This window comes from Dermochelys coriacea, chromosome 17 (assembly GCF_009764565.3).
Source record: "Dermochelys coriacea isolate rDerCor1 chromosome 17, rDerCor1.pri.v4, whole genome shotgun sequence".
In the NCBI taxonomy this organism is placed as follows: domain Eukaryota; kingdom Metazoa; phylum Chordata; order Testudines; family Dermochelyidae; genus Dermochelys; species Dermochelys coriacea.
This window is the reverse complement of record NC_050084.1, coordinates 5,425,211-5,451,855: the sequence shown is the minus strand read 5'-3', so window position 1 is coordinate 5,451,855 and position 26,645 is coordinate 5,425,211. Positions and strand designations below refer to the sequence as shown.

Here is a 26,645-nt window from a genome sequence, read left to right as displayed (position 1 = left end):
TATTAATTACATGGTGGGTTTTTATCATCATTTTGGGAGATATTCAGTCAACAATTTTCCTCTGTGTTTTTTCCTTAAGTGACTCACTGTCTATTAGAGCAGCAGGGAATCACAGTACAAAAAGCAAATCAAAATTATATTTATTATACAGCGAATAAATCTGTGAATGTAATGATAATGGGAAGAGAGAGCACTTGATGCACAACACCTATTGCTTGGACAGCTCTATTTCCCTTTATATGGTATTTTAAAAAATTATTTTAAATACAGAGACCAGGGACTATTTGGGAGAGTTTATGGGCTTGTTGCAAGAAATACTGGGTGAAATTTTATGGGCTGTGTTAGGCCCACAAAAGTCAGAGTAGAAAATCACTCTGACCTTAAATATCTATGAGAATGAACAGCTTACCGAGTTCTTATCTAGACATTGGGAGGTGGTTTTTCATTGGGTTCACTCTTGTCAATATTAGCAGTTTCTCTGAACCGACTGGAACAATAGAATTACAAAATTTAGTATATGAAGCAAGTTATTTTAGGTATACGAAATAGTGGAAAAGTCCTACTGAGAAAATACCCAGTCTATTTTAATTTTCACGTGGTAACTTTGGCTATCAGTTATAGGCTATTCAATTCTAGACCACTGTAACAAGTAAGAAAATTCCCACTTGGCTGTCAAGCCAATTCTTCTACCTGTACCTCTCTCCTTGTTCTTTTGTTGGGCGACTGATCTAATGCTCAATAGGCTTTAACTTGAACTACTTTCTGTAATTATTTAAATAAAGTTATAGTTCTGATCTCATGGTAAATTAGGAGCAATTCCGTCAAAGGAATTGCACTGAAGTAAAGACAATAGGAGAGCAGATTAAGACCTGTTAAATACCAAATAATTGTTCTGATTCCGTAGGGCAAAGACACTGCAGATGGGTGAAAAATTACTAATTATCTGTACTGCAGTACGGTCTAGAGGCTGGACCCTGTATGTATCCATAGTAAGAGACAGTCCCTGCCCCAAAGAGTTTACAATCTAAACAGACAAGACAGACAAAGGGCACGACAAAGAAAGTATCCCCTTTTTATACATGGAGAACCAACACCAGAAAAGATTAAGTGATTTCTCCAAGGTCAAACAGCAAGTCAGTTGTAGAGCTGGGAACTGAAACCAGATCGTAAGATCAACCCTTCCTTGAGAGGCCCTAAAATTTCAAGGAATCTTGATTTTTTTCCCTCCTATACCCAGATAGCTTCATGCATTAAAAGATCTTTTAAGGCCTTGTGCCTCAAGCAGTAAACTATTCAAATCTGCAACATAATTCTCCTCAGCTGAAAATTTGCATGGAGGAAAACCCCAAAGTCAAGTGCCATTGCTCATGGTCTCTTGAGGGTAAGGGCAAGTTCATTGCCAAGGTTGTCAGAGACATGGTGTGTGAATCAAGAAGTACGATTTTCAGTTCCACAAAATTTGGAAGACATACCACAGTATAATGTAACTGTGGCCAGCTGTGATGAAAGACTGCAAGTGCAGAACCAGTTAGTTTCAATCTTATAGCAGCATAAGAAAAAAAGTACAATTGCCAGCACAATAATGCCCTCTGCCTTACTTCAATAAGTGAAATTACCACTATCTTGAAGACAGAGATTTTGAAATGAAGGCTGGCGGACAATTTACGATAGGTCCCTGCCTGGAGAAGCCTACATTTTAACTTTGAGCACAGCAAGTGAAGACAAAGAAAATGTAACGGGGTGGTCTGCTAAGGATAATTGTTATAAAAGCAAACCACACACACACACACAACCCCATTTACTTGCCACAATTAATAGCCAAGGTTCCCTCAGATCTTCTAACAAATGTTGCCATCTCTTGAATGCCTTAATTGTCTCAAATACACATCTTCCCATTAATCCAACTCTAACTGTTTCAACAACTGAAGTCTGCAAAAGGAAAAATCCTAAAGCAAGAAGCAATCAATGGAAAAATACATTTCAGAATAGAACTGAAAACATCCCTCCAGCCACCTGACGACTAAATCAATTTAGCACAACTCTTCTACTGAAATGCAAACAATTCTATAATGGAAAAAAGTTGAAATTATGGATCCCACAGAAACCACATTTTAACTGGAATAAGAAATAAAATGTAAAAGGTTCATTTAGAATGATGATCAAGTGTGGAATTCAAATTCTCGAATACTCAAATTCAGAACTAGCCATGTAAGAGAAGCAAAACAATCTTGTGCCCCTTACTTAAAGCAGCTGAGCTCTGCTGCTTTAAGTAAAGTCAATTGGACATCATACCATGGTTTGGCAGACTGCATGTGATATTTCGGATATGTGTTTTTGTTCCAGTTGAGACATGCAAAGCGCACATACAATATCTAGTCTCAAGAACCAAGCCTCCATTATGAATGTACAATGCCTTGGTCCACAAGTCCATAATTTCCCCTTGAATCTCAAAAGACCAGGGTTGGTCTAACTCAGTGGTGGGCAATCTGTGGCCCGTGAGGGTAATCTGCTGGACTAGAAATGTGGTCTTGACAGGGCAAGAGCTGTTGTAAGGTCATATGATAAATGTTGCAACAAAGACAGGTGTCATTTTATTTTATATCTAGCAACAATGATAGTCAAACTATATGGGTGGGGTGATTTTCAAAGACACAAATGGGCGTTGGTACCCAATTCTCATTGGCTTTCAATGCAATTAGAATGCCCAGCCCCTCCAGGTCCTTTGAAAACACCAGCCTATTTTCTTCAAGTGTTTTCTTTTTGCTCTTTGAGTCTAAATATTAATCCTCAGTCACAGTTTTTGACCTTTATCTCACCCATGTACCCATGTTTGCTTACCAATTTTTTTTTTTTTTTTAAAGGCATTAATGGCTTTCCAAAGTTTGAGTTAATTTTTATGGTGGGTCAATTTACTGTAACCTATTAAGAAATACCTGCTGCTTAAGTCTAATTGTAGGTCCATCTTTAAATGGACATACGTTTTAAAATCACTCCAATCCCCGTTACACTAAATAAACAGCAGCAAAACTGGTAGGCTTAGTAGAGGTATTGTTTGTCAAAGAAGCCAGAAGAATCATTAAAATGTCAAGTTAAGTAATATCTAATCACCGATTTTCTCCTCCTCCCCCCAACTCTATTTTCTTCTTTTTAATTGCAGGGGCAAGCACTGACAGGGGCAAAAAACACTGGAGTCAGTAATCTTCTGCTGATTCGGGGGAGAAACATTTGCTCTCCACACTCTTACAATGACCAATGGGAGCCTGTGGTTAGAGTGGAATGTGATTTGTTAGAAATATTTGTGCAATTTATAAATCAAATGAGACAAGGGGTGGTCACCAGTAAGGACTTGATGCAAATCTATTTTTGGCAAAAGTAATTTAGGGGAATCACTATCTAAAAAGCCCTGATTTGTTATAAAAGGGAGCTTTATTTGAACCCATGGATACATTTGGAGCCCTAGATTTATTTTTTGTTCAATGCTTTGATCAATCACCAGAGTTAGAATCTATCCATTGTTATTCTGGGGTAGAAAGTTATTTTGGAAGGCAGCATTTAAAGTCTCCAGAAAGCACAGATTTCCAAACATGTATAAAATATATTTAAGTAAAAGCAATTAGTAGAAATTTTTTATTACCGTCTCTCTCAAGAAAAAAAGAAGGGGAGGGGGAATAAAAATTTAGGATATGTATTTCAAGATAAAGTCAAATCACATCCTCAAAAATGTCAGCATGTAAACTATATTAGAAAGTCTTTAAGGTAAGGGGAAGTATCAAAAGAAATATCTATGGTATTTCTATGTTACTTGTTACTTTGGTATCTATTCAATGAACAAAATTATGGAGCATCAAACTGTATATCAAATGTGGTTCTCAGCTCTCCCTTTACAGATCATTCATATTGTTGAAACGATGCTAGCCCCACAAGTACATCTAGATCTAATTTTAACATTTTATATTTAGGAAGATATAATTTTAGATTAGCTCTAATTTAAAAACATTTTATGACAAGGAAAAATGATACAACTTTCACAGAGATGGGGGATTATCTTGAACGCATTCTGGTGGGCTAGAAACTTGTTTTCTTCCTTGGATATGGAATTTTTAGTACTTGGTACAAGACTCACCCCTTACACTAAAAGGGGAAAATGTGTCATTCTATATTTGATTTAAGATAAATAAGAAAAACAAGAGCTAGTTTCTCATGGGAAACAGCCTGCTAGCTTTGCCACAGCCTGCGACTCATCTCATACTTATCTACTAAGTCATTACACCTCTCAGGAAAGCAAGACTAAGTTACAGCACCTTTTATCTTCAGGACTGGCGGGCAGCTAAACACACAGAAAACTGTTCATTTCAGATGTGACTAAAAGGGAAAACTGGCACGGAGATAGTTGGCTAATAAGCCAAAGCATTTTCACGCCAACTGCAACAGCTTGGAATCAGAGAGGTTGCTAGTCAATATTCATCTAATAAGTACAGACTATGAGCATGTGTAAATTTCTGACTCTGAGAAGTGGTTTTTCCTTCCTCTTCTGAAATCAACCCAGTCTGTTCACATATCACTTCGGCCCAAGAATGGCTAATGATTTCACATATTATCTGAGTTGCAATGAAAGCCGTAAAGCTGGAGTTAAGAACAAATAAGTTTTCTCAGCTTGAAGCTTCTTTAGCTTTCCAAATCATTTGGGCTAGCTTTGATGTACTAATTTTGTATTCTCATATTTGAACTAATTTTACATCAGGAACCTATACATTTAATTTAGCACTTTTCTATTCCCACCTCAGTTAAGTCTTTCCCCTCAGAGCATGGCTAACGGAAATCCCAGATGATGAACAAGCTCCAAATACAACCGAACAAGAGTCACCAGGGGATGATGCATGTGGTGCCGTTAAACGTGCAGCATAGCCACGGTGTTAATTCTAGGAGAAACTCGGGCTTTGGCATGATATTAAAACAAAATACAACTATTTTACAAGAATGCTTACTGGAAATGAAAGATGCCACCCAGAACACCCCCCTCCCCTCCTCAGTAGCAGTTACAAGCAGATTTCTGGTCACATATGGGCAGAATTGGAATGCGAGGCAAGATAGGAAGTGTGAGGGTTTATACGCTGCTCCTGTCCTCCCTCACCCCCATCTGTCCTGAGGTCTGCATTCTCCCACTTTCCTCCTTTAACCAGTGATATATTTTTATGATCAGTGAAGAGCACATTATAATATCAATTGAAACCGACATGGTGGTAAAGCCTACTCTTAGCTTTTCCAGCTGTATCTTGGTTTGCTGGGTTATGTTGTGCCTTATCTCTGCCCTGTTCTTGTGAGCAAAGAGCAACATGAAACATACAAAATTCAGATCTGCATATGGGAACAGAATAGAGGAAATAACAGGATGTGTGCACGACTGGGAAAACACAATACACAAGGGTATTGTAGGGTCTTCCAGCAAAGCAGATTGAATTGCAGGCACAATGCAGAACAGAACTGAGTAAATAAAAACAAAACTTGTTTTCGTAAGAGTTCGAAATATTCAGCTTGTCAATCTTTGAAAGATCAAAATATCATGCCAAGCATCTATTCTACTCCCTTGCTGGATATAACTCCAAGTCACTGCTGCTGGCTAAAATGTTCAATATTGTTAAAGTGCCACCACTACACTAACATTTTATAGACATTTAAAGACTAAGTGCCAGGAAGCCATCCCCTAGCGTACTGCTTCACCTTATGCAAGAGGTTTATTATAATGATTCAGGCTTCAGAAAAGATGTCTAGATTCTGATGTTTGACCACTTTAAATACCATTGGGAAGACACACAACACTTCCGTGATCTCAGAATTCAGTTCCCTCCTCTGTATACATTTATGATTGATATGGACAGATAAACATTTGTCCCACAGGACTCACGTTTTATGATAGGCACCCTTAAAAATAAATAAGATTTCACATGGAGAGAAGTCTTAAGAAAATTAGCGTAAGAAATTTACCCAACTAAACTGGTAGCTCTGCACAGTTTAATCCACTAGGACTCTTGCAATGCATAGTTGTGTTTTTAGTCTAAATGCTTCCAGCATCAAGCAGAATAGAGCTCATGTGGGAATTAATGAGGAGTTCCCATCAAACAGTGATAGACAGAATTAATTTTCTAAGCTCCATGTTGATCCATGTGTTCCAGGATGTTTCAGTTCATTGTAAATAGCTTAGGAGAGCTAAAGGAAGTTGGTTTTAAAGGCATGAAGGAAACAAATGAGACAAACAGAGTCACGAACAATCCTCATACAAACAGGCTCCATTTTAAAATATTTTTGAATCATGTTCTGTGTTCAACACATTTTTCTTTCAACTACCTTTCCTGGTCAACAGTAGTAATCTGATCCCAGCTATTGGACAGGACAGAACTGACCCTTCTTTAGTTTGTCCTAGGCTTGTAAACTGACATGCAAACTGAAGAATGATGCAAACTGGAAATGGACACTTTCTTCAAATAGAAGAATTAGATGCGGGGAGAAAGAGAAAACATTCCCCATCTTGCTAAAGAAGCAAGTTCCTTCTTTGTTCCTCACATTTTTCTACACACATGGAACCCATCAATCTTCCAATTACTAACATTAATTTTGAAGGATCCACATGAGAAGGGTAAGACTGCTTGCAAAGTAGTGGAGAATCAGTAAAAGGCAGAGTCTTCCAGCCAATAATTTAATAGCAACATTTTATACATGAACAACAAAATGGAGGCTGCCATTATGGCAGCTTTTAAAAAAGGTTCTTACAATCAAAAGCTGGAAAGGCAGGTGAGTGCATGGGGTTTGCAAAATTACCCAAATGGTAGCTTTGTTCCAATCCCAGCACAGGGCGGAAATGAAAACAAGTTTGCTGATTCTCAGAAATAGTATGACCAGTTCACAAAACTACCACACAACTGGACAAAACTCATCTCCAGTGTTACCAACTCTTGCAATTTTACCGAGTCTTGGGATATTTGGTGTTCCTAAAAGCCCAGCTCCTGGAGTCAGATGATTACATAGGAATTGCAGATTTCATTTAAGAAAAATAAGATTTTCCTGCCATGTAGACTAAAAAAACCATGACCTGACTGTATTCTAAAGGCTCAAAACCCAGAGGCAAAATAAGAAACCAACCCCCCATATTTGTTTGTTTTAAATTTCATGATTAAAAGGCAATCTCATGATTTCAGAGGGCCTGACGTGCTTTTTGAATGATTGGGGTTGGCAGCAGTATTTGTACAAGTTAATTAACCAGTGATTATTGCACAAGATGTTTAGATTTTAAGTCAGCAGATCCCAAACTGAATTACCTGACATTTAGGTCAGACCAAGTGGGTCTTTTTTCAGTTCCAAGCTGCTGAACTCATGGAAGACCAGCTTGTGAGCTCCTGGCCCAATCAATCAAACAAACCCCAGAACTGATTCAAGCACAAAAACACACTAATCTCCAACCTAGAAGGAATCCAAACATACTCCTTCTACACTTAGTTGTAAGGAGGATGCAACATATTTAATTCATCTTCTGTCTTCATAAGACTGTTTTTATCACTTATAGTGGATGGCAGTTACTGCCATGTCACTTCCCTTTCTTTTATTACAAGATTTTTCACTGAGGTTTCGTTACAGGGACTAACCCCACATATGAAAGCTTTGAAGACTAACGTCCCTTCCATCATCCACACACAATGCATTCCTGTATTCTGCCACTGTGGGTGAGGCCTGGAGGTTCTTGTTACACTCTTACATTTCCTGTTTGTTCTATTTCATACCAGGACTATCAATGAAAACATATTCAACAGTTGCTCCACTTGCCTCTAGTGGTAATTAGACACACAAATTCATTTTTAAAAATATCACGCAACTCCAACAGCTGAAACTGGTTTTTCCCCCTCACATATCTGATGCATAAGTGATTCACTTCCACTTAGCCATCAACGTTAGGACAGAAAACAAATTATCAGCTCCACGAGGCCACTGACCTTTTGTTTCTGCAAAGGTGATTTTGTTTTTTTTTTTTAAATGAGCAATAATTCTGAAATTTTCTGTTTGTCTCAGTTTCATCTACTTTTGCAATTTCTGTGCCAGAGATTAACTGAAATTAAGTCACGAGGCAAGGGAATTTGATGAACACTACACAGCATTTGCAAGCAATACTTCAAACAAGTGCTCCACCTAGCGTCAATCATTATTAAAGTATGCACTGCAAACCAATCATATGGTCACAAGTTCAACTGGCAGCTCATTCATTACTTTTTGTAACAGCAAAGAGACCTCCTTTAGTGATATAAATTCCTTGCATATGACTAGCTACCTTTGGTCATCTGCTCTTCTGGTAACTAGGTGATTCATGCTGTTTCTGTTTGAAAATGCCAGCAATATGTGAGAAGTTATTTTTGACAGTAGAAAGAAGCAGTGGGCCAATGGCAAAAATGTCTGAATTAGTGGCCAAATAGATTTTGTATCCCTACAGAGCTACATGTCAATTTCTATTTTTAAAACATTTTCAAAAGCGATGCAAGAAAAACAATGTCTTAAGGAAATTAAGCCAGCAGACGTGTTTTGAAAGGTGTCAGAATGAAGATTTATCGGAAGAATCATGTAGTCTTCTTCCACACTGTATTTTAAAGCCGTATTACATTCCAGCCTCGTGCTCAGAGTGACACTTAGTGGCAATGGTGAGCATTGTTTCCCAAAAGTCCAGTTAAAATGTTGCATTTTTCACTGGATAAAAAACAGAGATGCAGCATGGAAACCAATCCAGAGCAGCAGTTTTAGATACAATCTAACATCAAGGAAGTTCCTCAAGATAATTAGTAAATGGCAATTAAGTGTAAGAATAACCTTTAAATATTACACACTGACACTCAGGCACACTCAAGAAGATCCCTCTAGTAGTCAAATAGCAACAAAACCTAAAAATACAAGCAATCAGATTTGAACAGTCCCTTACTGACAGTAAACCTCCCCTAAAGTAGAGATTGCTTTAGATTTTAATACCTACCCCTTCATGCCGGACTGCTGCCCTCCAATGCTCTTTTACCTTCTGATATTATGATTTACCTCTATGTGGATGGCAGGACAAGTAGCTGGACTGAGATCCTCTGAAGGATCCAGACAAATCATTGTTTTAACACTTGAAAAATAACCAACTAGGCTAGAGAGAGCAAACATCCAGGATCATTCACATATTGGATCTATTGCACACATAATTCTACTGAATTATTTGCCAAGCTAACAGCTTGCTTGTGCATAGTTGTTCTGATATTACTATAGTTGTACATGTCAAATATAGGGCTATGTATTTTTAAAAGATGCACCTGTATCGTACATGATATATGCTAGCACTTCCCAAAATAGCAAAGACATTATTGCAAGCAGCAACAAACGCTCAGAAGCCCATGGGTCAGCCTGACAGCACTGTTGTCTAATCATGCAATTGCATTTTCAACAATCTCACTGTGCATTCAGATTTGGTATGAGCAATTAATTATGAGTAATTTAAAAACACTTCACTGATGCTCTACTCTCCACTCCGAACAAATCAAGTCACTGAGGCCTGATTTGATTTTTACATCATTTTGAAGCATTTTCATCAACAGTATCAAAGCAGAAATCCTTTTACCTGCTAATGAAGTGTACACAAGTAACTTATTGTTAGATCTGGTTTAAACGAGTATGTTAAAAATGGGAGGTGAATATATATTAATAACAAGGAGCATGTATAATGTGCAATGAACACAAAATCTTTTACCTAGAGTGCTTGTGAATTATTTTTAAAAAATCGGATATATTGGACAGCTAAATGAACCAGTTTGAACCCTAATATACCTGTATGATGAGTTGGAGAACTTCTGAATACACCTATTTCCACCTGGACTAATAATTTATACTGCTCTTCTGAAAGACTTCCATTACACTCTGCAGTTGCACCTAGCAGTCACAAGTTAGTATTTTGTGTTTTCTTTGATGCAGGGTATAAATTCTCAGATTCAGAAGCTAGCAGATACAGAACTGATATTATACTACACATACACTTAATTAACTCAACACCGCCCTTAGCAATAGAGGCCAAAAAAAATTTTTTTTAAAATAAAACCTTTGATCCTTAAATCGTTAGCATTCTGGAAAGTCAGTAAGAGATCCGTATATTTATGTTTAGAAGGATTATATTTTTATTGATAAATGTCTGTAAATGTCCATTTCACCATACACACAAACAGATGACAAATATTTCCATAGATTTTATATCAGAAATGTATAGATAACCAAAAAAGAAAAATGCTGCTTGAGAATTTATTAGAGTTTGATTTAAGGATATTTAATTAGTATTTTTTGACATGTGATGTTGATAGTGTTTTAATGGTATAAAGCTTTTTGAATCTCAACATTTACTGTCATTAAATAATTATGGTCTCAACACCCACCATAATTTTGTGCAACTGTGAACATTTAAATTGACATCAATATTATCTGTCAAAATTATAAAACTAAAAATCAATTTCTGCCAATCCTAGATATGTTGTAGATCAGTAATCTCCTGAGAGATGTAATTTACATCAACTTAAGCAGCAGCGTAGACCAGGCATAGGACAACTTGTAGCATTCTCTCCATATAATCAGGACCGGCTCTAGGAACCAGCAAACTAAGCCCGTACTTGGGGCGGCACAATTCCAGGGGCAGCATTCTGGGTGGGGTGTTTTTTTTTTTTTTGCGCTTGGGGCGGCAAAAAACCTAGAGCCGGCCCTGCATATAATGGGAAATTGCTTCTCTGCTCAATTTATCCAAAGAGAATGTAAACAGCGCACACATTTTTCCTGTATTAATGCACTTACGTTAATTGTGTTACACACCTATTGAATTTTAAGGCCTATAATAAATTCCCCTCTAGTTATTCAGAGAAGTCTATTTTGTCTGTTCTTTTACATTGAAAGATCAGTGTTTAGATGTTGCTGTTTTCTGGAATGACTACTGAATTTACATTAAGGTCATCTGACTCACAATCCACACAGGTTCATATGTTGGCACACAACCCCAGTATGTGGATTTCTCCAGTTCTCCCAAGTGTTTAACTGTACTGTGGAAATGCATTTTCAGAGAGAACTTAGTCCCCAATCATGAAGTCTTCCACTATGCTAGTCCAACTTTCTGCTTCTCTCAAGTAATGTCTCAAATTGGAGTCAACATCTCAGTTCTTTAATTCCATACTAAATGTGTAAATTTTCAACGAGTCAGTGCTTTGAGTTACGCTAAATCAGTGGTTCACAAACTTTTGTACTGGTGACCCCTTTCACATAGCAAGCCTCTGAGTGCAATTTCCCCCTTATAAATTAAAAACATTTTTTATATATTTAATGCCATTATAAATGCTGGAGGCAAAGTGGGGTTTGGGGTAGAGGCTGACAGCTCACAACCCCCCATGTAATAACCTCGCAACCTCTTAAGGGGTCCCAACCGCCAGTTTGAGAATCCCTGTGCTAAATGGACTCACTATCGTAGATGGATGATCAGAAGCTGGCCAGAGTTTGAATGGCAACTAGGAGGTGCAGATAATAAAGACAGGAGTTAAGATTTTGAATTAGGGGCACAAATGTAAATGTTTGGTGGGTCTCATCCTAGCACTCACATTTGCAATACAAAATCCACCACATTTGGCATTATCGGCTCAAGAGAAAAGCAAGGCTAAGACAAGAGGAAGAGAATCACAAATGAGACATCGTGAGAACTTCATAGGAAAAAACTTAACATCTGCCCACACTATCTTGAAGTTCACAGAGCAAATAGCCCCTCATTTGCTATTTCTACGTTTGCCTCCACAGTAAGACGCTTTAGACAAAAGATAAAGCCTATTTTTCTTTATCAATTGCCAATGGAGTTGAGAGTTTGACAACCATAGATTTGTGCCCACTTAGTATGAATGTCTGATTTAACTTAGGCAGGCAGATGATGTGCCCTTGAAGGCAGCTTTATTGGCAGAAGGATTTTACAAGTCCCACAATAAGTACTTTCACTAATCCAAGCTTCTCTGCCTACATGATGCTATTTTATGTTGTGTTACAATAGCTGTTCATTCATTCACTCTGCAGACACACTTAAGCCAGGTTAATGACTAGATAAAAATTAAGCGAACCACACATCTGTCAGTTCATGTATCCTGCTACAAACAGCCAAATGTGAGTAGAACACTGCCCTGTTTCATTTGCTTTTTTATTTTAAAGGATTTAAAATACTTAACATTTGAACTCTCCTTTACTATAGATCTAAAAAGGCTATTCACTGTACCTTATGGTGGAGTTCTTCAGTGATGCTGCATCTCCAATGTTTCTTTCCAGTGCCTATAAACTCTCCATTGTGTTACAAGAAGTTGATGAAATGAACCTCTCAGATTTCAGGCATGCTTGGCTGCTACGAGACTTTTCACACTTCACTGAACTAGCAATATATATAGCCTAGGATTAATACTCTGATGCGCAGTGAGGTAAATGTCCACAATGTCCAGTTTTCCCAACTGTCCTATTCAGTTACAGTTTTACCAATATGCTGTCAGCTCACTGGAGCAAGGAGTCATGTCTTCCAATGCAGCCCTGATACTGCATAGGGCTTTTGGGTGCTATCACAATACAAAAGACATTCCAGTCTCTTCCAGCCTGCAAGCAGAAAGAAGCTACTATTTTCTAAAAAGAAAAGGAGTACTTGTGGCACCTTAGAGACTAACAAATTTATCTGAGCATAAGCTTTCGTGAACTACAGCTCACTTCATCGGATGCATTCATCCGATGAAGTGAGCTGTAGCTCACGAAAGCTTATGCTCAGATAAATTTGTAAGTCTGTAAGGTGCCACAAGTACTCCTTTTCTTTTTGCGAATACAGACTAACACGGTTACTACTCTGAAATCTATTATTTTCTAGTTAGAGCAAAGGATTTTGACAGTAGAAAAATCTAGGCAGGGATTCTCAACAGGAATCCTGATAGCTTTGCCATTTTCCATGCACTCTCTTCTACTGTCAACAACAGTCTGCACATGTAACCCTATGCTTTAAACTTCCCCCTGCAAACAATGGAAACGTGTTGGTTTTTAAGTGTGGGATGGACAATTATCCTGCACCTGCTGATAAAAATAACTTCTTTTTATTTACATTTGTACACACATTCCCCTTTACTAATCTCTCCATTTTACAGAGGGGAAAAATAAAGTAAACCAAAGCCAGAGTGTATTAAAACATTCCATACAACTCAAATTAACAACTGAGTAACCTTCACAACCTTTTTTCACCTTAATTCAGAGTGAAGATGATAGTTATGTCTGCCCTTTTCTGCTCCCGACAAAGACTTTAGGAAAGCAGTTATGGTGCATACACATCCCTAATGCTCAAGCTAATGCATCCTTCACAGTTGTCAGTCTGAGCAGCATTGCTCTATTGCATGGAAAACAACAAGAGTTCTCCTATTTCCCCGAAATGCTTTATGTGTTATTGTTCATGATTAAAGCAATCCTAAAATTAAACCATCAGTAACTGTTCCAAATACAATATGGGGTTGGTTGCACAAAATGGTTTTAATTATTTTTTCCAGCCATGAAGCCTTTTTTAAAACCACGACAGTTGTTTCGTAATCAAAGAACTAACCCAATGGCCCAATGGAAAACAAAATTTTCCTGACTTTTCGAGGTAATGAAGTTGAGATAAACAACACAGTGTGGTTGTCTTCAGAGAGATTTAGAGGTTAATTTAGTGTGGTATCTAGACATATTTTTCCTGTATCTTGTTATTATTTATAAAACAATTACTGTGGACTGAGCTATAAGAATAATTTACTGCACGTTTCAGAAGCTTCAGCTAGGAAAATTGACATTTTGATCTACCAAAAAAACCCAAGCATCCTAAAAAGCCTAGTCCAGACCCCATTTTCCATCTGTTACAGCTACTTCATACTAGAAAACTTCTTTGCTTATTTAAGTGCATTAATTAGTGCAGGTAGCACTGAAAATTATCATTACAAATTATGAGTCCAATTCTGCAAGGTAAAGACAATCTCCAACTTCAGGATCTCCCCAAAAGTTCAATATGATATATAGCATAGAGATAACAAAACAAGGTTACAAAACACCATTTAGCAAAGATGACATCACAAAGACCCAACAGCATGGATGAATTTTTTTTAAAGTCCACAAGTATATATAGCTCGAGCTCATGTATAGCACTTTTCATCCACAGATCTCCAAGCACCTTATAAAAAGGAATATAGTTGTAGGTTTCTTACCAAATAGAGTAGAAAAGTATGAAGACCTGTTCCGAGTCCAACAGAGGACAGAATGCCTAAGCCTACCCAGTAGGCACACCACAAGAATTTTTTCTCCATATACTGCACATACTGAAAAACAAGAAAAATCACAAAAGAAAAACAGGATGAGTGAATTCTCATGGAGGAGGAAAGAAAGGTGCAGTTGCTCTTCCTAAGTGCTTAAGATAATTTATCAGTGTCAAAATGACCGAACTGGAATTCTAGACAGTTCTCAAAACAGGCTGATCTATGTAAGGTACAGCTAGCGTTAAAGATATTATATGTAAACGGCAATGATCCAAAGAGGATACCAATGAGTACACTCAATGGTATAGTTGTAATTCAATTCCAGCCACCATTAATGTCTGCATGATCAAGCAAAAGACCTGTCGGGAACACAGTGCCTGTGAAACGTTATGGGATGATTAACCAGGAGACTAAGGTTCCATAGTTATTCACAGAACAGGTAAGGAAGTAGTGTAAACTTCCTCACCATGCTTTGCCAAACTATCTCAATCCTAATCTGTCAGAGCCACCTAGTGGTCAAATGGGAGTTCAGCTGAACTCTAAACTGACAACATTGCCAGCTACTACCAAATGTGAGGGCAGTTCTTGTGAAGCAGATATTTATCCACTGAGAACAGGACTGAGCCACCAACTCATTTCAGAGGACAAACAGCCAAATGGTAGTTACTTAGTCACTATCTACACTTAGTAGACTTAGTCACTATCTACATGGAGTGAGTTTGAGTGTTTCCATATTTTCTTAATAAAAGCAATGGTAAGAGAACACTTGGAAGGGGAATTCTAAGTGATTACTCTATTAGCCTCTGGATTGAAATAAAGGTGTGCCTGTGTTAAAAACAGAACAGCAAGTGTAGGAGTTCTGCAATGTTACAGGCTCTTGATTTTCCAGGTCAAGGATAAGAACAAGATGAGTCACATCAGAAGATGGAGAAAACAAGCACTAGAGGCCATTTTCAATATTGAATACTAGTCAGTGAAAGGGACCAACACCAATCAGAAAATGGCAGCACCTGGATCTCCAGGCTGAGGTTGGGAATCAAAGCCCCACTGAAATGCAAAGAGTCATTTCTCTGCACCGACAAACATTTACATAGCAACAGGGAGGCTCTTGCTATGCCTGTAAAAGCACCTAAAAGGCAGTTAGCCTAACAGTTTTGCAGAATGAAATGTACTTTAATGCTTCAAAACTGCATAAGATTCTTCCCCATGTACATGATTCATTGGGCTGACCTATTCTTAGGTCTCACAAAATTATACCAAGGGATTCAATTACAATCAGAAAAGTTATTGTGCTAGGTTACTACATAAAAGATCTGGTGTGGGAGTTAAGACTCTTGCTGCACATGTTGCAAGCACCAAAAGTGGGCAGTCAAATCTCTGAATGGGGAAGCAGGTGGAGGTGGATTTAGGCAAGATTTTTGGAATCTGAAAAGGCCGCATGGAAGAGAGAGTCAGACAAACAAGAAGGGACAGCTGATGGCTTCCAGCCAGCCATCTCCTTTGCAGGGCTGGGCTGACAGGGCTGTCTCCCACAGGACAAGATCAGAGACTTGGTATTGCCTTCCTCCCTGACTTACATTTCTATAATGGTTTACATTTTTGCACCGATGCAAAACGTATCAATCGATCTTCATATCACCTGAGAGGCAGGTAGGTATGAAATCCATTTTAAAGGAATTGGGAGTAACAGCACTAGGATTTGAACTCAGGACTTGCTGATTCCCACCCCCATGCTCAGTCCATTAGACTATTCTATGTTTGGAGAGAAAGACCATCCCAGATGGTTTGAAGAATCCTCTGCGAGGAGGAAGAAAATCTACCTGGGAGCCCTGACATTTTGGTAGATTATGGTCCCATTTAGCCTTAGTTTTCCTGACAGCAAAGCCCAGTACTGAACACTCTGAAAAGCAGATGTGGAGCGGCACTTATTCAGAGATGGATGACAAGTAGAATACATGTTGCTGCAGAGAGATGGACTGAATGATCTGATAGGTCTTCCCTATCTTTACCATCTATGATTCATTTGCTATGCAGCAGAAGGGAGTGCACAACAGGGGGAACTAACAGCTGCATAAAATGAACGCTCAGGTAGATGCATTACCATTCCTGTATGACATTATTCAGTCCCCTCAGTGTATGTTTTGATAGGGCAAGGACAGGAAGTGCCAGCCATAAAAGAAAATAACTTGGATGAACTGCATACCTGTTGATGCGTTCCTTCTATATAATACGCAGCTGTAAGCAATGCAAGCAGCAGCAAAAAAGATACCACGATACTTCGGCGATGCCACAATCTTAAAAGACAAATTACAATTAGGGTCATTCATATTTTTCCATGCATTGCGAAGCCACCTCTGTGTCATTGTAGAACAGCTTTATTGGGGTGCATCAAAAAGGTAAAAAGACAGCCTGACAAATGTGTTATTTTAAGATATAGGTCAAAACTCTCTTAAAAGAACTGAGGAGTGTTGATTCTTTAATGGGAATCTGATCTCACCTTGAACTAGAATAAGAGAGTTCTATTATACAAACTGAAAGTATTTTTCATCCAATTAACTCCATGTTCTACAAACATTAAGCCTTGACACCCAAGATAACTGGTACTGCCATATTATCAGTTTTACTGAGGGGTAAAGCAAGGTACAAAGTAGTTAAGTAACTTAGCCACGGTCACAATAAGTAAGTGGGAGAGCTGGGAATAGAACCTAAAACTCCTAACTCTGAGTCATATGCTCTGACCAGTAGGGCAGAGTGGCATTAGAAAGGATAGCCTTATAACTATTTGGGTTCTCTCTTAATCTGTTGAAATTAAACCTTGAAAAGGTCTCTGGTTTCAGCTAAGAAAAATGTAATGTGAAAACTTTCCAGTTAATTATCAAGTGTAAGGAAATCATCAGTGGGGGTGGAAGGGGAAAAGTATTTCTTATGTAATTTGAGATCCAGCTACTTTGGCTTTTGTGTCTATCTAGCTTTACAAGGCTGCAATAAAACTGTTGCTTTTGCTTGGCTGTGCACAGCTGGTTAAGGCAAGATCATTTATTTTATTCTTTTCTTGCCAATCTAACACAATTACACTCTCACCTAATGCCATATTACAGAAATTTTAATTTGCTGTTTAATCATGTTTTTAAAATAACACTATCACTAACTGCAATTGAGTAAATTTTAAAATAGTTAGTTAAAGTTTCAGGTACCACACTAGTCCCCTGCCAATTTTTGTCTTTTTACAACCACATCCGCTCTTATATGGGGTTTTTCTCCCCTCCTGCGGTGTGCAAATCCCACATAATCAACAGGGAGGAATCGCCATAAGGGGAAAACAGCGAAACTGACTAAACACAAATCACTCAAATGCAAAATTAAACAAGGTGAAAACTCCCTAATGTCTTTCAATTATAGAAATATTTGGTGTTACTTGTAACAATAGGTTAAGAATTCAGACAGGAAATGCAATTCTTAGATTGACAGTCACCCTTTAAAGCACCATTTAACAACAATATAGTATAACCCAGCATAGGACAATCTGAATTTGTGTCTGTTAATATGTTAAAACAGAATCAGTTAAATTATTTTCTGTGAATACTGCATAATGTTAGTGTCCAAAATATTGCTGTGTTACAATATAAGACACAAGACAGATACACAAGTTTAAAATATAGAAAGCCAGGTACCAAACAAATTGGATAAAATATCAACTCCAATGTTATTTTCTAGGGTGTACTTTACTAACTTGTTAGAGAATTTTAAATAAACAGCTGTCACAAATGTATATGGGACATGGAAAAACAGTTCTCAAAAGAAACAAGCCCAAGAACACTGAAAGAAAGCAAAAAGTGCAAGAGGATATTTTTTAGGAATACACTACATAAGCCACAAATTATTTTTCACATGGGTCATTTCAGAAGATCAGCGTTTAAGTTACTCAATCCTCTGAATGTGCCCCATACATCAGCACTCTGCTTCTGGCCTGGAAAGTGGGTGAATGCAGCTTATCAGCATTCTCAACTGACTAAAGGGCTTGTCTATACAGAGACTTGATGCATGGCAAGTTGGATGTGAATCTATCCATGCCAGCCTGCTGTGCTGTGGCCGCGTAGACCCTGCAACTGTGCACTAGAAGTTCAGCGTGCTTTGACGTACACAGCAGGCTGGTGCACTGTAGATTCACATCCAAGCCTGCCATGCACTAAGTCTCCATATAGAAAAGCCCTCAGTAAGGGGCATTCTAACAACGGACTACTAACATTACCCAAGACCACATCAGAGCGTACCTACTCGGCTGGAAATTGATCCTAGGCTCATTCTGAACACAAGTCCATTAATTATCAACATGCTAGGATGGCTTGTTATTAATGCTGTTCTCCCTTGATAATTTTATTCATACAATACAATACAAAACTTTTCATGTTTAGTACAGTAAGAAACTTAACTCTACACTTCCCCATTAGGAAGGAATGTTAGGCAGGTTGGGGGTAACAATCCTAATCATGATGAGAGCCTATTCAATATACAGTTTGCAAATAATGGTTTAGAAACAGCACCACTATAGTGCTATTACTTCCTACTGTGGAAGGTAACATGTCGGTTAAAAGCAAAGTCCTCTCTATATTTCATAAACATCAGTACAAGTGCCAGGCGATCTTGAACTTTTGCCCTGATAGGGAGTTACTAATATCCCTTAATGAGTTTCAAAGGCATAATAATAATAAAATCTGAGCTCCCATCTAGATGCAGTCATTAATATAATAGTTCATGCCGTCAGGCTCCCTAAGCACTATCTTGTCATTTCAAAGAAGGATATTCAATTATTCAGAAATAAAGACTCTGATTCTTTTCTATTTATCAAGGCAATTTGAGTTTGATATCAATGCAATTTACACACAAGTTTTGGTGAGCAGTTGGGAACATGGTTTGTTTAAAATAAATTAAAAAAAAAAGTATTTTTCTTTGAAAGAGATTTATAACCATGAATCATCATGGAATGCGAGATGCCACAATGATCTACTGAATCAAAGCATGGGTTTCCCCACAGAGCTTAGAGGTGGAAATTAAAGGTGATCTTTACTTTATGGTCCATTCCTTCAAGTTTATTAGGGTTTCCAGGAAAAAATACTGCAAGGTAATGAGTGGTTGTCTCCAGAGCACAATATTTTGCCTCTCTTCTCGGTCCCTTCGCTTCTGTTCACATGGCAAAGAGGGGTCTGGAAATGAAGATGGATGGAAGAGTTAATACATCAACAAGCTGACAGTTCACATTCCACCCCAACCAAAAGTTCCATGATATTTTTAACTTCTCTGGGAAATTAACACTTGTGCTCACAGCAGTGTCTCCTCCTCGCCTTGTAGAGAGTTCCTCCAGGTGCTCTATGCGTGTGAAGTGATGCACAGCAAAGGAAGGCTCATAGTTCCCCCACTCAGCTGACCAATTGCTCCAGAGATTGATGGCCATGAAAGTATTTAAACAAGAAATGTGCCAACCTGGGCTGCAAGGAACTTAGGATTTGTAAGTCTTTCTTTATGCAAGAGACTACACTACTTGCCTCCATAAATGGCTACATTCAGCCAATATCCATTCCTCATTGCAGGAGCCAAATTTTATCTTGAACTTTTTAATTTGGTGCCCTTCCATAACTATTTCTAATCAAATTGGATTGAATTGCATGTGCTCTTTACACAGTTTTGTCTGCTGGCCATTGTGTAACTGGAGAAGAACATCATTCACTGTGCACAGAACCTCAGGCCATGCTTGAATGGTTACTTATAAAGGCCCATCCACTGTATCACCCAGACAAAGCGAATCCACCGAAAAATAGGGATCCCATCTAGAGATCACACTTTTTTGTTTGACCTGTCGTCTTTAACCAACTTAGACATTATAAATGTGAAGAGACATTTCATTGCAGTAATTCAGTAATAAGACTAAACACTGCACATGGTTTAAAAATCCCTGGTGTTCCACAATTAAAGTTAGAGAACAAGAATAGAAGGATTTTTATAGGCAGTATTTAGTGCAGTTTTTGAGAGTACCATAAACACTAATAAAAACTAACTACTTTTGATCAGGATGACTTGTACAAGGCTGTGAAATCAAGGATTTTGCCAAGTTTTTCAGAAGAATTGGAATTTTGTTCACTCAGAAGAGCATGTGTGCACTGATGTAAACAGACAGATTACGAAGCAAACTAAGATATAGATTGGTAACCCTCATATTCCAACTAATAATGATTTGTCTATTGTTTTGTGCATCTAATAAAGTCAAATATTTATATAGTGCTTTACAAGTTCAGAGCATTTTTACACACATTGACTAGTAAACCTCACACCCCTGTGAAGTAGATATAGAGGCCAGCGCATGGCCATGTGGCATAATCAGGACTAGAATTTAAGGTCACTTGACTTCCAGTCCTGTGTTTTAGACACTGGTCCGTGTTGCCTTATAAGATAATCTCTGATACAGTTTATTTCACACATGAATTGCATATTGGATCAGACATGGCTCTCTCTAGTCCCGTATCTTGTCTCTGACAGTAGCCAGCACCAGATGCTTCAGAGGGATGTGCAAGAAACCCCATAGTAGGCATATGTAGAATCACTTGCCTTCCAGGAGAATCTCTTTCCAACCCATACTAGTTAAAGACTGGTTTAAGCCGCTAAAGCATGAGGTTGTGTGTTCCTTCTATAACTTTAATATAAAAAACTTGGACATTCTTGTTATCCATACAGATATCCACCCCCTCTTTGAATAGCACTATATTTTTGGTTTCAGAATCTGTTCCATTTTCTGCCATTTCACAGAACATCTTTAACAAAGACACTTCACAGTTATTAAAAGTGCTACAAGATAGACTATGAACAAATACCAATACAAGAAATGAGGGGTTGAAAAAGACCACAAACTTAGCAAAACAGTGTGAGGAGGAATAGAACAATTGGTTAAAGAGCAATAAATGAGTGGTTTGAAGAAATTTGGAAAAAAACCAAAACCAAAACCAAACCTAAAAAGGTATAAACATAGAGGGAGATTATTCCACCAAAGAAAAACAGAAAGTAGGGAAGCAAAGCAAACAGAGATGGCACTGGCACCCACTGGTTTCAGAATGGTGAAGTCCAGAGTATATATATATGGCAACCAGTGACTAGAGATGAAGTAGATAAGGAAAGAGAAAGAACCAGAATGCTAAACTGCATAGGGGCATGCACTGGCACAGACAAACCATATGAAGCTGACAGGAAACAAGGTAAGATTATGATCATTGTTATGAAATACAGCATAAAGCAGCCAACTGGTTATCTTTCCATAAATAAGATCCCATGCTCTAAGCATTAGTTCTATCTTAGTTCAAAGAAATGGTCCACTGACAGAAACACACCGGCAAAGAGTAACCAAGAGAAACTAATTGTTTTGTCGTTAATTCTTTTTTAGCAAATGGCAAACTATAGTTTAAAGAAGGGCTAATTCAGAAATTAAAATTTGGGTTTCTCCCAAAGTCGGGTAGATTTTTCATCGTCTGAGTACAATCTCTGGTGTCAAAGGGCTGAGTTGCTTGGAATGCTTTCTAAACCCAAATACCTGCCAAAAGATTTTTTTTTTTTCCCCAAATGTAGCACCTGATGCCGCAGCTCTTAAGCATACACTCATTCAAGTCAATAGGATTTGTGCATGGTAAGGAAACAGAATTGGTTTAGGCAGTATATTTCTATGTCAGTCTCCCCCTCAGTTCTATTTGGGCTAAGTTTCCCAACCCACATATTCCCTCAGTCTGTTGAGGGTAATTGCAGGTACCAGATTGACTGGACTAGGAGGAGGAACAGCCATTTTCAGCCTACCTGTAAAGTTCCCATTGTGCTGTTCTTTGATCATTCCTATGCGTCTCTGGTCACAATCTGTTCCATTCTCTGCCATTTCATAGATCAGTCACTTATGAGGATCTAAAAGCAATCAAAAAAAAAAGTGTAAGTATAATGATTACCCATAATAGATAAGATTCCATTTATTACTTATTCTGAGGATGAAAAGGAGAGATCCTGCATCAGTATGCCAACGTCCAAGCCACCCACATAGCATGCTTACCTTTCTTGCAATACAACATTATATAAACGTTGGAAGTGAATGAACTGCCAATATGGCAAAGGCAATCTTAAAACCATATATCTCATACACACAGAAACCTAAACCGCAGAACCAAACTCTGATATGATCCCTGTATTATTTACAATGTTCCCCAAAGTACAACTCTGCTCAACTTTTAATTATCACTTCTACTAGGCAACCCATTTTTACTGGTTCCATGAGTTGCCACTGAAGACAAGTTTCAGTTAATTTAAGCACTAACTACTTTAATGTGACACATGTGAGTTCAAAACTGATGAGTCGTGAACATAGAAAGAACACACACCACTACAGCTGCTGGACAAATAATGGTATGCTACCAGCTGGCGTTGCAGTTGACCAAATTAAAAGCCAAGTTGTAAATCGAAAAACCCTACCTACATTAATTCTGAAATACTTACTGAAACCATATTTCCAATGTTCTTCACCCTAGAAACTAGATCAGACTGCATGAAGGCACATGCCCACCAGCTAATCATGCATGCAACAGTCCACCAAAATAGTTCAAATCCTTAATAAAAATAACCTAGTTCAAGAACTAGGATATAGATTTGTCCCTTGTTTGCTAAAGCACAATCTAAAACATATATTTAAAAAAACAGTAAAAACATGCTCTAAATCTGCCTCCTTCTAAAGTGATCTGAAAATTACACATTTCCCCCATTATTTGCTCTTTTCTTTTGTCTATCCTTAAAGAATTTTAACAACCAACTACGTTCTTCCTTATTCATGAGTATAAGTGCTGCAACATGTGGGAGGACAGCCTGAAATAGAATGTTGCAACAGATATTTTCTACTGACCAGCTGACAGTTCTTATGCAATAAAACAAACAAAAACTCCCTCCACAACACAGTGAGGTTCCCTAATTTAAAATTTAACTCTTGCATCTTAAAACAGCCTCTTGAAAATTGTTTTGGAAGAAATACTCTAGGAAGCTAAAACATCTTTGCATTAAGTTTCTCTTGGTTTACAAAATAAGATTTACAGTTTTTGATAGTCTCCTTTTCCTTCTGACATGAGAAGCCTATTAAAATGATAGTTATATAAACTGCACATTGGTAGGAAATGAAAACAGTTTTCAAGACAAATATTTATTTTTCCTTTCCTTAACGTTACAAATATGAAAAAAGAACCAAGTGGACACTCAGTGGTGCAGGAATGAGAGGCTCTCCCTTCAGTTTAAGGGGAAGCAGAAACTTTAAATCTAGTCAGATACTAGGACTTACCCCAAATGTCCCTTCTTGACTTGTGTTACAAATCTTATTTTACTATTTTAACAAATGTTTTTCACAACACTGTTGCTGTAAGAAATCCCACACAAACAGAAGAAACTGACTATGGCAAATGCACCAAGTTATTCTTTCTTCCCTTTTTATCTATACTATAGTTTAATCTCTTTCAATTGTAGGAGTCTCATGTGTTACTTGTAACACTAGCTGGCAAAACATTTTCAGGTGGAAGTGTGATTTTAAGCTGTTATCCCTTTAACTAAATACCCTATTTCTCTGCCCAAAGATCTAAGCTTTATGAACAAAATCAGCCAAATGTCAGTAATCACTCATGCAGTCTTTCCGCCAAGAAATATTTCCCCATAATTAACAAATGAGCAAGAGCAACATAGTGTTTAAATAAATTAGTGTTTAAACTAGTTATTTTGCAAATAGAAACAGTTTAGTCAAATGCTAAAGGGTTCCAAAAGGACTAAAGCAATAGCAGACAAAGCAACGTGACCTTGAAAAGCTTCCTTTTGTAGAATGATAGATATCTGAGAGGCTGCAAAAACCTGCCATGCCTTAAGGATCACACAGTGCTGAACTGGGACAGCAGAAGCTTTACAACATAGCTATGTTGTCACATGAGAATCCTTAGTTCAAGGATGTTCTCAGAACTGCTACCAGGGCAGTCAGAGACTCTCCCAATTTGTCACCCACATCAGTTTTACACTAGCATAACCCCATTGTCTGCAGTGGAATTGCACCAGTACAATTCAGAACATAGCATGGGTATGGCTATGTGACACAGGGACAAATGTTTGACCATCTCTTGATTTCAGCAGGCCAGCAATTCCACGAAGTGGCAGACTGTATCACTTCTAGTGACCACATTTATTAACTGGCTATGCAAGAGAGGTTTACTAGGCTTGGAGCTGCAAAGGGAAATAGTGAAATTGGAAGACCATAGTTGCATTTACTGATGATTATACAGGTACCATTTCCTTAGGAAAGTGGTTTTTGACAACCAAGTTGAAAGAGTGCTCATCTATGGGGTCAGCAAAATTCAACAGGCATTATGCATGACAAATGTAGCCAACATGCATTTCAAAACTGCATAAATAAGATCTATTTATTCTTTATTTTAATTTAATTCTTTTTGCACAGTTTTAGCCTCCAAGCAAGGAGAGTTTTAAACAGATGACAGCGGGGAAAGATTGTGTCTGTACACTCTGCTTAATTATGTTTCAATAAAATGAAGCTAGTGCAATATAAATACAAAGTGCTCTGTTAGGTTTGATTCATTCTAGTTTCCATGCAATTCTCCAATGCTTAATGAGCTGAATTCCACTGCTATCCATTAAACACTTTAAAGGCAGGAAAGATCTACAGCTCCCAGGAGCATAGAGGCTCCGTACGATACAAATCCAGCTAACAGAGAGCAAATCTTACCCTGTCTGTTTGGAAAGGGTTTAGCTTTGTGTAATGTTACATCAAATACACAAATTAGTGTTTACAGTAAAGCACGTATATAATCTCCTAGCAAACTTCTGTAAGTTACATAATCATTAAGAAGGTCCCAAGTACATTTACTCTATGGCAAAACTGTAAGGGCCCACGCAGCAAGTTTAAGAACTTGGGTTCAGAAGTAGGGCATTTAGTGCTTTTCACACTGCAGGTCTGAGTGTGGTGCAGTTGACAAACTTTGCCCAAGTTTTTGTTTAATTCAAAAGTTGTTTTTGTTTTACTTAATTCATACACACTCAAATATACAAACATCTCGCTGCGATTAAAAAGCAGAAGGATGCACATGCAGAAAGTAAAGCAAGTTTAGCTTTTAGACATTTTAATCTGTTTGAGGCCTAACAGACAAACTGATCCTGTCTCGGAGTTTGATTACTATATTACCTATATGACTGAGGCCAGAGAGGGACAGTAGCTCCTGGTTTACTGCTGTCCACGTAAGACCCTTCATATGTTGCTGAGCGTCCTCTATGATCTTTTGCCAAGTATTTAATGAATAATGCCAAGATGTCTCACCCAGATCAAAGAGAAAAAGATACCTGAGGACAATCTGCTCAAATCTTTCTAAAAAAGGGGTGCAGGTGCGTGCGCGATGAGCAAGTTAAGCCCCAGCACTGAATCAGGCCCTCACCTCTTATGAGCACTGAAAAGGAAATGCATTCCATATCTAGACAGAAAGCAGCCTAATATAATGCAGTGACCGGCAAACAGCGGAATAAATCATTCAAAATAGGGGGTTAAAGAAGGCAACTTTCCCTTCATTTTGCATCCGAGCTATTTACACTGTTTGTGTGTTAGAGCGATCCTGGGATTCGCTCACAAAAGGTTCTTGGCGAGCTGCCCCCCAGCCCCACAATACTCTATTCAGCTTTAGTGTGATTCATAACATTTTTCATCACAAAGACAATTACTGCTAGTCAAAGTGTTACTTTGTCCACAACAACAAAAGGCTCATAAAAAACTGTGGCTGTTACTATGGAGTAAAATTACAAACAATTCGTAACAACAAACTATTGTAGTGTCAAAATAAAACCAAATTAAAACTCCTGATTTAGAATTCTAGTCAACTGTACTTAAAACAGAGTCAGCCTGGTGTATAAAATCTTTCCTTTCAGTATTGTGAGGGGCCTGCTGGAATGCCCTACCCTTGAGCTTACCCAAAGCTAATCTCCAAAAACACCAGCCTGGAGATGTTCCATTCACTCAGGAACTCGCTAAGGTATCTTCATCTTCCAACTCACAGTGACTGAAAGTCATGCAGGAGACATACTTTGCACTCCAATCTGGAGGAGCAAACAGTGCACTCCAGTCTGCAAGAGGTAAACAAGTGCTTCTTGAGAATACCTTATTTCCTCTTAATCACGGCACCTAAGATTTTTGGAGGAGCCCTTCCCCATTATGTTTAAACACCAGGGAAACAAGTAAACGGTTTTAACAACTTCATGGTTTTCAAAGACAATACAGGGTAAGTCCAAGGCCAAGACCTCATTAGG

The 26,645-nt window shown here is 38.1% G+C and overlaps 1 protein-coding gene across 18 annotated transcripts in view; it reads right to left on the bottom strand.

The window, feature by feature from the left end:
• VMP1 (vacuole membrane protein 1) overlaps nucleotides 1-26,645 on the bottom strand; it is a 91,280-nt gene that overhangs the window by 56,148 nt on the left and 8,487 nt on the right. For 13 of the 18 annotated variants that reach the window (XM_043499661.1, XM_038375974.2, XM_038375978.2 and 10 more), the window contains 4 exons: nucleotides 22,134-22,235; nucleotides 19,372-19,507; nucleotides 16,510-16,600; nucleotides 14,259-14,369 (listed from right to left, as the gene is read on the bottom strand). In XM_043499661.1, coding sequence (XP_043355596.1) covers nucleotides 14,259-14,369; nucleotides 16,510-16,600; nucleotides 19,372-19,507; nucleotides 22,134-22,209 — 414 coding nt within the window. In that variant the 5' untranslated portion in view covers nucleotides 22,210-22,235. Of the gene's footprint in view, nucleotides 1-14,258; nucleotides 14,370-16,509; nucleotides 16,601-19,371; nucleotides 19,508-22,133; nucleotides 22,237-22,817; nucleotides 23,244-26,309; nucleotides 26,463-26,645 lie in introns of those variants that run through there. The other 5 variants (XM_043499668.1, XM_043499662.1, XM_038375979.2 and 2 more) reach the window with 4 other exon arrangements.